Genomic DNA, 12,115 nt, shown 5'->3' with positions numbered 1-12,115 from the left:
AATGTGTCTGCCCTTCTTTTGTTTTCTGCAGGGCTGTGAGCCTCGTCCATTCCATCATGGAGGACAACTGTGAGCTGGACCTCATCTATGTCACGGAGCGCATCATCTCGGTCAGCTTCTGTAGCGGCACCGACGAGGAAGCCTTCAGCAGTAACCTCAAGGAGGTGGCGCAGATGCTAAACTCCAAACATGGGGAGAACTACTTGGTAAGGAGGATTATTGGCCAATGGGGGCCGAGATCACCCTCAACCTTCCTTGTACTAGGACGTGCACGCCATGTGGCATCCAGCGTTAGACTTTGAGGACTCTGAGCGCCAACTCATAACATGAAATTCAAACTATACTTTGCTGTTGCTTTCTTTCTTTCTTTTCTTTCTTTCTTTCTTTCTTTTCTTTTCTATATCCATTATTAAATCACCTCCAACATGAGCCTATAAAAGAGGGTCTTCTTCTAATGCAATAGTTAGCTTGATGATATATCCACTAAACACACCTGCTTGGAGTACAGATACCTGCCTCATGTATGTCCTTACCTTGTGTGTCACAAACATCTCCTCTGTGTTTGTCGGATGCATCCACGGGCCGTGTCCTATCTATGAAGTGAGGTGCGCCTTCCGGATGTGCCAGCGTATTAGTTTACCAGTGAGACGCATTCCTCCTCGTGCTCATTGTGGTGAGAGGTTTCTGAGGGGCTCCATGCTCCCCTGTTGAGGGAGAAATTGTTACAGGAGTTGTCGGTGCCATGATGGGATGGGAATTCCTAGTCATCATCCCAATCCATCATGGCCGCCTCTCATAAGGTATAGTGGTTTCCCAAAACTATCATAGACGAATTGCTTCCTTGGTTCCTAACTTTCCATCCAGGTCATATTCCCCTATTTAAGCATGCTGGGAACATGTTTCAGTGTGTTGCAATGCTCCCGGACTTTAGTCTGGTTACTTAGTTCCTTATCCTGCCATTCTCCTAGTACCTTTTGCTATTGTTGTTGGGCAGGTTTCTAGATGCTTTTTCTCCCACTGGCTTTTTCCTCCTGCTGGGATCCTTAGAGGGCACATTCAGGCTTTCTGTTCTCCCTCACTTGGTGGCAAGGTGGTTTCCAGAGGAGATTGTCCTATCTTCAGAACCAGAATCTTCAGGTCCAATGTCTCTCCGTGCACCCAGCTACGCTCCCTATACCTGCGTGCCTGCACCCCTTTCTTTCTCAGCATGCATGGCCTCTTCTGGAGTGCGCATCAAGGAAAGATTTCCCAATCTTTGGAAGTCAGAAGCAGAAGGGAAGCTTTCTCTTGGTGCACTTGATACAGAGGGCAGGAACTGGCACACACACACACAGGGAAACTATGTGGCGTTACGGCAGAGCTGCCGAGTTTGTTTATGGTCAAATCACTTGAACTTTCCATCCCTAAAAAGTGAGTGTCACTTAGTAAAATTCAACCAGTGGTGAAGTAAACCACTCCAATGCTCTTGCACTGACTTTGCGCTCTATAACTTGCAAACAAAATAAAAAAAAAATAGAAGGAACATTTTAAGGGACTAGAAAGGAAGGATTTTAGGGGCAGGGGACCAGAGGCGAGACGTGCGCACGAACACAGGCGTTGTGGATACACAATATAGCATTGTTAAGTTGGGGTGTCACCTCGTAAGCGAGCCAGACCAAAAATGATACAGTTTCTCTACAGCATAATATCCTATAGGCCGCAACAGGACTGGTGTTTGTCTGACTGGAACAAACATGTATCCACCTAGTGATGCTTATCAGAGGAGCATGAGGCACTGTAAGGATGTGCCAGCCACATTTTGAGCTCGCCCCCCGCCCCCCACACATACAGTCTTTGTCTCTTACTCCAGGTCACCTAAGGCCTGTCAGATATTTCAGCTCCGTATGGCCCATCACTCAAGGGGCTCAAATTAAAGTTCCGGACAGCTATTCTTGCAAATTATTTTCTATCCCCTGGGATCATTGGGCCCTTCAGACCTCTGGGTTCGGTGCACTGCACCTGCTGCATCTATTGTAGGTAAGCCCCTGAGCCAGGTGTAACCTTTTGTAGCATTTCTGACCTGTGGGGAGGTTTCATGTTGTCCAGTGCGGGTGCAATACATGTTCAATCTGCTCTGATGTCCTTGGTTACAAAGAAAGAGCCCTTGGGCACTAAAGAGACAATTCACGTGAAATCATCACAGAGTTATGATGAATGGGGCAAAGAACAAGCTAGTTAGAGCACATGGTATGGTAAGTTTGAATGGGGTTACTCTGGGGGTGAGTTGCCTGTCCTGGATCTTGCCCAGTCAGGTGTTAGGAATTTCTTTGTGGGGGGAAATAAATCTCCCTGGCGGGGTGTGCCACACATTCAGCCTGACATTGTCTTGATTGGGTATAAGCCGAATCAGGTACCGGTAAATGCAAAATCATACAAATAAGTAGGATTTTAAATTTGCCTCAACCCTCCAGTAGGGTCTACCTGACCCTTTAAGGCCTTGGTGTTAGTGGTGGCATGCATATCTCTGCAGGAGGTGCATTAACTTGTGGGGCTATCTACCGGGCTAGTAGCAGTAAGCACATCTGACCCTGGAAGTGCGGTGGCTGCACACACCTGACCTTTTATCTGTCAGGCCTTGTTCTAAACTTCATCCTTTCGGGTCCATGTTTCCTGCGGGCTTCTATTTACAGGGAGTCAAATGCTTGCACCGTATGAGATTTAGATTCTCGAGCAGAGTTTACAAGAGTGTAACACACCGATGCCAGCAGCCCCACTCTGGCACTGAAGCTCACCTAATGCAAGTGTACTCCCCGCACAAAGTCCACGTCATCAGGTGAGGCCGGGGTCCAGCTACTGATCAGAAGTAACATGAAGGAGGTCTTCACGGAAGCGTTGGCAACGCAGAAAGTCTTTGCCTCTCCACTCACACAATACAGGTGACACATTTACCTGCACAGGCCCATGGAACTGATTTCCCACTCCTAGTGGTAGAAATGAAATCTTTCAATCAATCAATCAATCAGGGAATTGTGAATCGCGCTACTGACCCGTGAGGGTCTCAGGGCGCTGGGAGGCGGGTGGACCTTTAACACCAAACGTCGCGCCTTGTCCCCTGCATGCATTGCTCCTTCTCCTGCTTGAGCCCGGCGGTAGGTTGGGCCTTCTACTGTCTGTCTCAGGCTCCCCTCAAGAAGCATCTTTTGTCCTAAGCGTTGTTTCTCACAGAAGGAAGCACTGGGGCTGGCTCCAAGCTGGAGCACACACTACAGGGGCCCAAAGAAGTGTAAGTTCTCAGTACCTGGCTTTCGTCATCCTTCCTGAAGCAGCAATCGGGGTATGACAAAGGACAGATCTGACATACAAATGTCCTCACATTGGAAAAACAAACTATAGCTGCACCTCTTCTCCCCGCCATCCACCAAAGGGCAGTACTCAGGTAGACTAATGTGCAGTTCTTTGTTAAATGAAAGGTGTCTTTGGAATTTTTAAGGTAGCCAAGTCTCTCCCTCTTCACTTTAGTGTCTAGATTTCCTCCCTCCGGCTGCAGGGAAGTAGGTAATACACTTCTCTCTGGGTACTCCATCCTGTGCCATGATAAACCAGGGGCATCGAAATACTTTACTCCGGTGCTTAGGCAAAGCATTATTGAGGTACATTTTAAGGGTAAATGTCAGAAGACATGGCTTATTTTCAGAATCGAATTTCAGCGTTTGCACTAAATGTTTTCATTATTAATAGTATATTCTCCCACATTGCTTTGAACATGAAAATATTGCATCATTTTATAGTCCACACACTAATAGCATGCAGGCATTACTTTACGCTTCCAACCCCTCAGCTGATCAGCTGACTATGCGGAGGCAATGGTCTATCAATAGCCTAGCAGTGGGCTGACTGCTCACCAAATTCTAGGGCCTATCAAAAGTGCCTAATGTAGTAAGTAAATAACTGATGTTTTTTTTTTTTTTTAGTTTAGAATTTTGCATCCTCGAAGTGGATGCTATGTCAAAAGTAATCCGTGCATAAAACCTTGCATGAAATTGTTGACATTAACTTAAAAATTCTGATTATCGGAGGAGGAGCCTAGCGCGCATCCAAGATGGTCGCGTGAGCACAGGGCTCCCCGGACCCTTGCTGCTCCTCGGAATTTATCCTGAGAATATCCTGATGTGGTTTATGGAATCTGGCAGATGACGACCGGCTGAGCACGTATCTCTTTTTAGAACCCGAATCGGACCTGGGAATCCTGAGTTGTCGTTGTTCGAACTTTTGGGACCCACCCGACGGAGGTGCCCGGGGCGAAGGTGAACCGTGGAGCCGTGTCGTAATTGAACAACAGCGGCTGCAGTGCGGTGCCAGTGGCCGCTCTACCACTTTCGGTTTCACTTTCGGACTTCAGGGGGCTGGCCTGCGCACGCATTTGATGTGGCGGGGTGTTTCCTTGGCCTCTGCGCGAGGCCTTGTCTCCACCTGCCACTAGTGTGCCCATCGCCTTGGGTCCCCCCGCGCCGCTATATTGTGGTCCCTGGTGAGGCGCTGGTCTGCGGTGCCGGTGCCCCTACGACTCTTGATCGGCGGTCCCCTTCGGTGTCCGTGACCACATGGGGGGCAAGGGGGGCCCCGAGGGGCGTAAGACTAAGGCCTCCCTCCGCGGGGGACCGGTCCAGGCCAACAACATGGACCGCTACACTCAGGGCAGAGGGTCCCCTGGAGCGACCGGCCCCCCCCCGGATGCCGCCGGTGGTGGCACGACCGTCTCTCCGGAGCTTTCCCTGCAAGACATCATGGGCGCCATCGATGGCATCAGGGAAACCATCGCCACGCAATACGAGGCCCTGGCCCGTAAAATCGACACGGTGGCAATCGATGTCACCTTAATTCGGGCAGATCTCTCCAAAACTAACGGGAGGGTTCAGGCTCTCGATGTGCGGACCTCCACCCTTGGTGCGGATGTGTCGGACCTGCAGGCCGCGCTTGGTGACATTAAGGCGGTCAACGATCAGATGGCCCGGCGGCTGGAGGACTTCGAGGGACGGGCCCGACGCAACAACATCCGTGTCATAGGCGTACCGGAGTCCTCCGACAACCGCCCGGTTGACCTCCTGGTCGAGGAACTCATCCTCCAACAGTTGGCCCCTGCAGGCCTAAGTAAGTTCTTTGCCGTGGAGCGGGCCCATCGAGTTCCGGGCGGTCGGCCACGGCCGGGGGCCCCCCCGAGGCCTATCGTGGCCAAACTGTTCCACTATAGAGACCGAGATGCGATTCTGCAGGCCTCACGGGTCCACGGCCCGGTTCGTCATGAGAACTCATCCATTAACTTTTATCCGGACTTTACCCAACTTGTCCAGAAACAGCGGATGGGATTCCAGGGGGTGAAGCGTCGTCTCCGTGAACTGGGCCTAAAGTACTCTATGCTCTACCCTGCAAAACTCCGAGTGGAACATGAGGATCGGACTGCCTTTTTTGACTCTCCTGTGGCCGTGAGTGACTGGCTGGACTCGCTGCCGGACAGAGGTGGCCGTCCCGGGCCCTCTGCAGGCGCCGAAGGTGACGGATCCCCTTTGGAGTGACTTTTGGTCCTTGATTTTGCCATTTTGCATTGTTCAGCTGGGTTTTACTTCTTTTGTTCATTTTGTCTCACTAGGACCTGTGTGGGGGGCGGGCGGGGACGGGTCCCTTTCCTCCTCCGGGGTCTTTTCGTAGAATGGGGTTAGTAGGGCGACAGGCACACTGCAAGTTGGGGGGGTTTTCTGGCCCGCAGGGGTGCAGGGTGGGGGGAGTTGGATTTGGGGGGGGGTTGGGGGGAGGGAGGGGTTGTTTTGCTGTGTGTTTTTTGTTCGCAGGGCGAGGTATTGATTTTTGTCCAGATTCGGGAACTGTGCTACTGACTGGGGGGCCTTTGATCTATTGGAGGGGATGGGGGGGGACGGGTTGAGACTGATGTCATGGAACGTCAATGGGTTGGGGGATCGTATCAAACGGGGTGTAGTACTGCAGTATTTGCGTCGTCTGACTCCTGATGTGGTGTTTATCCAGGAGACGCATCTGGTTGGCAATGTTTGTCATGCAATGAACAGGGGGGGATACCGCCTCGTGGCCCATTCTGGTTTCACAACTGGTGCCAGGGGGGCGGGCATTCTCCTGCGATCCTCACTTCCGTTGGATATCACTAGGGTAATCTCGGATGACAGAGGGCGCTATGTGTGTCTGACTGGGAGGTGGGAGGGGCAGCCCCTTTCCCTGGTCTCAGTTTACGTCCCCCCGGGCCTCCAGAACTCCACCTTCACGGACTTGGGTCGAATGCTGCTTGAACTTCCGGATGGTCTTTTGCTTATGGGCGGGGACTTTAATTCGGTGGTTTCGGGTGACCTGGATCGTCACCCACCCAGGGCCCTCCCCGCTGCCCAGGCATGGCTTTGTGGACTGCTGGAGACCTTCGGCCTGGTGGATAGTTGGAGATTAATGCATCCGACCCAATGTCAGTACACCTTTCACTCTGGGGCGCATGGGAGTCTTTCTAGGTTAGACTATTTCCTTATGCCCGCGGCACAGACTGGTCGGATTCGAGAGGTTAGGCACCTGGCGCGGGGTATTTCCGATCATTCCCCGCTGTGGCTGCTCTTTGACACCGAGTCGCGGTCTGCAGGGCGGATCGCTCCCATTAACCCGTGGTACCTGCGAGACCCTACGACTCGCGACAGCCTGGTTAAGGCTATGGACCAATACTTCCTTGAAAACGAGGGGTCGGTGTCGTCCGCAATGTCCCTGTGGGAAGCCTTTAAAACCGTAATCCGCGGACACGCCCTCTCCCAGATAGTGGTGGCTAAGAAGCTCAAGAGTGAGGCAGTGGTGAAGCTGGAGACTGACATCTCGGGGCTGGAGTCGGCCTTGGAGACGGGTGTCACTCCGGACGGGCTCCATGCCCTCAGCCTGAAACAGTTTGAATACAGGTCTCTTGTCACTGACGCTGCCAAAACGATGTATAGGGAGCAGCAGGGTCGATTGTATGATGCCGGGGACAAGGCGGGAAAGTTGATTGCGTGGCTGGATAAGAAGGAGAGAGTGAATCGTGTGGTCCCGGAGCTGCGTGTCTCGGATGGAGTGTGTGTGACTGAGCTTGGTGAGATTGTGGAATGTTTCGCTGACCACCTCCGGGCCGTGTACTCCCCGGTGACTGATAGGGATGAAGAGGACTCTTGCCTTCTGCTGAGGGATATTGCTTTGCCCGGCCTGTCCGTCGAAGACCGTGAGCAGCTGGACGCCCCCTTGTCTGTAGATGAAATTGCAACTGCGATTCGGTCCCTTCGTTCGGGCAAGGCGATGGGTCCCAACGGGCTGCCTATTGAATTATATAAGTTGCGCCCGGATAAACTCGCGCCCTTCCTCCGTCGTATGTTTCAGGAGTCCCTTGAGGCAGGCTCCCTTCCTGACGACCAGCGTCTGGCTACGATAGTCGTGATCCCCAAGGACGGTAAGCCACGAGACCGCTGTGCCTCCTACAGGCCTATTTCACTGCTAAATGCAGAGCCTAAAATCCTGGCTAAAGTCCTTGCCAATCGTTTGTTGAGCGTCATCTGCGATTTGATTCATCCTGATCAATGCGGCTTCATCCCTCACCGTAACACCGCTCTTAACTTGCGGCGTCTTCACGGCGCCCTCGCCAGGGCGGAGTACCTCTCCGAACCAGCCGTGCTGGTTTCTTTAGACGCCACGATGGCCTTTGACACCATCGAGTGGCCATTCCTCTGGGCTGTCTTGACCAAATTCGGCTTTGGGGAGGGATTTCTTGGCTGGGTGAAGCTTCTTTACACGGGACCCATGGCTCAGGTGGTGGTTAATGGGCGGGTCTCTCGGCCCTTCGCTCTCGGTAGGGGTACGAGGCAGGGGTGCCCGTTGTCCCCTCTGCTCTTTGCTCTTGCCTTGGAGCCGCTCGCTGCTTGGCTCCGCTGGGAGCCCTCGATCAGAGGGATCCGGTGGGCCCCGGGCTTCGAGGATCGGGTCTCGTTGTATGCGGACGATATTCTCCTGTATCTCACCTCGCCGCGGCAGTCGCTTGATGTTCTCTTTGATGTTCTGACTTCCTTTGGGAGAAATTCGGGTCTAACGATCAACTGGTCTAAATCCTGTGTCTATCCTATCTCCGGTGACCCTCCTCTCTTGCCGCCTCGGCTTCCGATCCAATTATCTCTGTCCGGCTTTAAATACTTGGGAATATACGTCTCGATGGACCCAGTGGCTCGCTATGAGCAGAATCTCCTGCTTCCACTTCGGCGTTTGAGGGAGGACACGGCTCGGTGGTGTAGGCTGCCCTTGTCCCCGCTGGGTCGGGCAGCACTGTTTAAAATGATGTCCCTTCCCAGATTCCTCTATGCACTTCAGAACTCCTTCGATGTCATTCCTGTGTCCTACTTTCGGGAGGTGGAGAGCCTGCAGAGGAGACTGGTGTGGGACGGACGGGCGCGTATCGCTCTGGCAAAGCTTACTCTCCCCTGGTATGACGGGGGCATCGCGCTTCCCGACATTCGCAGGTATTATTGGGCCTCACAGCTATCGGCCATTAACCATGCCACGTATGCGCCTGGCTTGAATCCGGCGTATGAGATGGATAAATTCCTGCTTCCCGGCGGAAACTATAACAGGGCACTTTACTCCAGCTCGGCTGGACGGACCCTCACGGGCCCTACTAAGATTGCGGTACGGATCTGGAAGGCGGCCAATGTAGCCATGGGCTGGAGTGAGCGATTAACATGTGCTACTCCTCTGTTTGCCTCCGACCGCCTGGGAAGCCTCTGGACAACGAAGGGGTTTGAACGTTGGGACACGATTGGTATTAGTAGAGTGGGAGACTTATGGATTAAGGGTGCGGTTAAAACATTCGCGGCGCTCCAGAGCGAATACGAACTTACGGAAAGGGAGTTCTTCCGCTACGCCCAGATTTGGCATGCCCTGCTCTCTGTTTTTGGGGAGGGGACCAAGATCCCGGCTTCTTCGCCCCTCGAGGACCGCATACTCGATGGTCATGTCCCCGACAGTACTATCTCTTTAATTTATAAAAAACTTATCAATAGTCGGGCTGACCTCTTGGTGCGCCTCCGGGAGGCGTGGACGGGGGATGGGGTGGAACTGGACGACGAGGACTGGCAGTCCGCACTGTCGTCCCCCAAGGAAGTGGCCATTCCAGCCCGTCTACGCCTGGTCCAGCTTAAGATTCTCCACCGGGTGTATGTGACGTGTCCCCGTTTGGTCTCGATGGGATTTTCTGAAGACGGGCTCTGTAAGCGGGGATGTGGACTCAGTGCCACCTTTCTCCATATCCTTTGGGAGTGTCGCGAGGTGGCGGAATACTGGCGCCGGGTTCATGTGGTCATGGGACAAGTCACTGGGGTTGCGCTGCTGCCGGAGGTGCGTCGCTGTGTCCTGAATGTGTGGGAGCCCAATGATTATAACGCGGCTCAGACTCGGTGGGCGGCCCTGGGGAACATGATTGCCAAGAGAGATATAGCGCAGCTTTGGGGTTCCCAGCGGCCTCCCACCGTGTCCGTATGGAAGGAGAACATGGACTGGTGCATGTTCAGGGAGAAGACTGTGTATGTGGCTCGTGGTAAACCGGGGGCATGGGGTAGAATCTGGGGGCAATGGAACGCGTATCGTGGGGGTATCTGTATTCCCCCCCTAGTGGACACCGATATTGCTTTGTCCCCCTGACCCTTGATGGTTCCTTGCGACTTTTGGAATAACCGAATATAGACGTTCCTCTCCCGTGACCCCCCCCCCGACCTATCAGTACTCCTTCCTCTTGATAGCTATTTGAAGGTCTGAAGTAGAATCCCCCGGATGTAGCCTGACCCACATTTTTTGCCCTTATGCCTCGCCTTTTGTTTTTATTTGTTATTTATGTTAAACCTATGTATCCTGCTTCCCTAGGACTATCCGGAGCCATGTACGGGGCTGGACCCCGGGAGTCGACTACTGCCTTAACATCTGTATGATCCTTTCTGAATCTAGCGGCCGGCCCTGGTGGTTGTAGGCCCATGTTTGTAATTGATTTATTGTTCAATAAAATGTTCAAAAAAAAAAAAATAAAAAATAAAAAAAAAATTCTGATTATCGACTCTCCATTTTTTGTTTCAATGAGTCTTTCCTTAGTCTTCATCCTCCGCATGCCTCCTCTCTTAGAACAGTCTACTCTAAGTCGGGTGCACATTTGCCATAATCTCTGTTGTTGCATTTGTGCAAAGTGCTCACACCTCACCTCAGAGATTACTCACTCTCCTTCTTAGAAAGTCATGTCCTGCAATCTAACAATAGCTCATCTACTAATCCCACGCACCCTATGCATGAGCATAGCCCCACTAATGATCGTACCTAAGTGATACACATTTCAATCCATCTCAAAGAAACTGGACTAAATGTGTGGAATAGTCACATTGAGAGTACACGACTAAACTCAGTACCAACAATAACCAGCAACCCCTACTTAACCACTTACCTTGGGTTCTGGAGCAGTATGCTGCCCGGTGTAAAACTCTTCAACACCCCATCAGGGGTTGTAAATTCAATATAAATATCATAGCAGTGCAATACAATACGTATTATTTGATGTCTTAACTTTCTGTAGTGTCCACTCCTGGCCCTTTCTTCTCCTTTCGACTCATCAGGAGGTGGCTTCTGAGGGGGTAAGAGTCAGACAAAGGGGCAACCCTCTGGTGTCACCTTGAGTTAAAGGTTGAGTGATCCCATTTCTGCTAAATACCAGTTATTCTGTTTACTCTCTTGCTTGTTTAATGAGTTGTCTTGTGTGTAACACACACAGCCTTAGCTGAAGTGCACAGAAAAACTTTGCTGTTGCACATAAGTAAACAAAAGTAGAGGAAACATTGGCGTCTAGGCCTTGAAAAAGTTAGTGCAAAGACAAGCGCATTACTTGCTATCCATCAGCATATTCAGATCAACTACTCTGTCAATGAAGTGTTCATAGATTTGGCAATTTCCAAACTAAAGGAGCTTGTTATAGCAATTGAGCAATACCCATCCTTTCCCATTGTGAAAAGCAGCTATTCCATTGGCCCTGCACCAACCCCAGTGCATATCAATGGTTTTACATCTAGAAAAGAGACACTTTCACTGACACTCTGTTGCAGTACGGAAGAACTTGGCTGATTGCCATTCATGGACTCAAACTTCTAATCAGAACTTCCCAGCCTCAAATAATCATTCAATGTACCCACCAGTTGGCCAGGAGCTCCACCTGCAAGTCTTAAGAACACTCACCACACCACTGGAATCAGTGAAGACCTACACCACAAATGTACTTTATCCCTAATCTCCGATCCATCTTTTTTAGGTTGAGCCTAGCGCAGCGCACAAGCACGGCCCTAGGAGAGGACCTTTCGAAAACTGTCTGCCCTTTTCAAGCACTCGTGCTTGTGCTGGCATCCACCTTGCGGGAGCAAGCAGCAGCGCTCAGGGGCCATCTGTTTTCAATTAGCGTGGCCGCACGCACATGTTTACATTTGCCTGCTTGTGTTCGTGGTCACTTTCACTTTCACTTTCGCTTTCACGGTCGACTTGCTTAAGAGGCAATGTTACTTTAGCTTTGCATCAAAAGCAAACATTCCAACAAAATGACACCAGCCACGGAAAATAAAAGTAGGCTCGACCGAGGGCCTTTGACAGTCTGGTGTGACCGCGGGTCGCTCCTCACAGAGCGCCGGCGGAGCCCGTCTCCCAGGCTGTAGCCGATTGCGGATGAGTCTGCAGGGGAGGGCAGAGGCCCAGAGGCGTGGCCATGTGCCCAAAGGATTGGGTTCATCTAATAACATTTTCACATCACTTGAGCCCGTCACGTTTGTGTGTGTGTTTTTCTTTTTCTGTGAGCTCATCTCCAGTACCACATCACAAGTAACCAACAGTGTGAATGGCCGGGCTGAGCTCTGAGTAATTGCTACAGCCGGTTGGATTTTTTTGTTTTGTTTGTATCCCGCCTGAGGCAACAACTATGGCCACCGGCACTGTACGCGCAGGAGGACTTGCTGCTGCTGTTGGATCTTATGGGTTTCTTATTCCCGGGAACTACTTATTGGAACCGACATGGCAGAGCCGAACGATATCCATCAGTTTGGGTTCATAGTGGACA

At 51.6% G+C, this 12,115-nt stretch overlaps 1 protein-coding gene across 19 annotated transcripts in view; it reads left to right on the top strand.

Annotated features, from left to right (window-relative positions):
* Window positions 1–12,115, top strand: part of TNS1 (tensin 1) — a 1,878,049-nt gene that overhangs the window by 1,495,204 nt on the left and 370,730 nt on the right. For all 19 annotated transcript variants that reach the window (XM_085649989.1, XM_085649997.1, XM_085649992.1 and 16 more), the window contains one exon: window positions 32–206. In XM_085649989.1, coding sequence (XP_085506115.1) covers window positions 32–206 — 175 coding nt within the window. The remainder of the gene's footprint in view (window positions 1–31; window positions 207–12,115) is intronic.

Source organism: Triturus cristatus, chromosome 3_2, assembly GCF_964204655.1.
Source record: "Triturus cristatus chromosome 3_2, aTriCri1.1, whole genome shotgun sequence".
Classification (NCBI taxonomy): Eukaryota; Metazoa; Chordata; class Amphibia; order Caudata; family Salamandridae; genus Triturus; species Triturus cristatus.
This window is presented reverse-complemented; position numbering and strand designations above follow the sequence as displayed.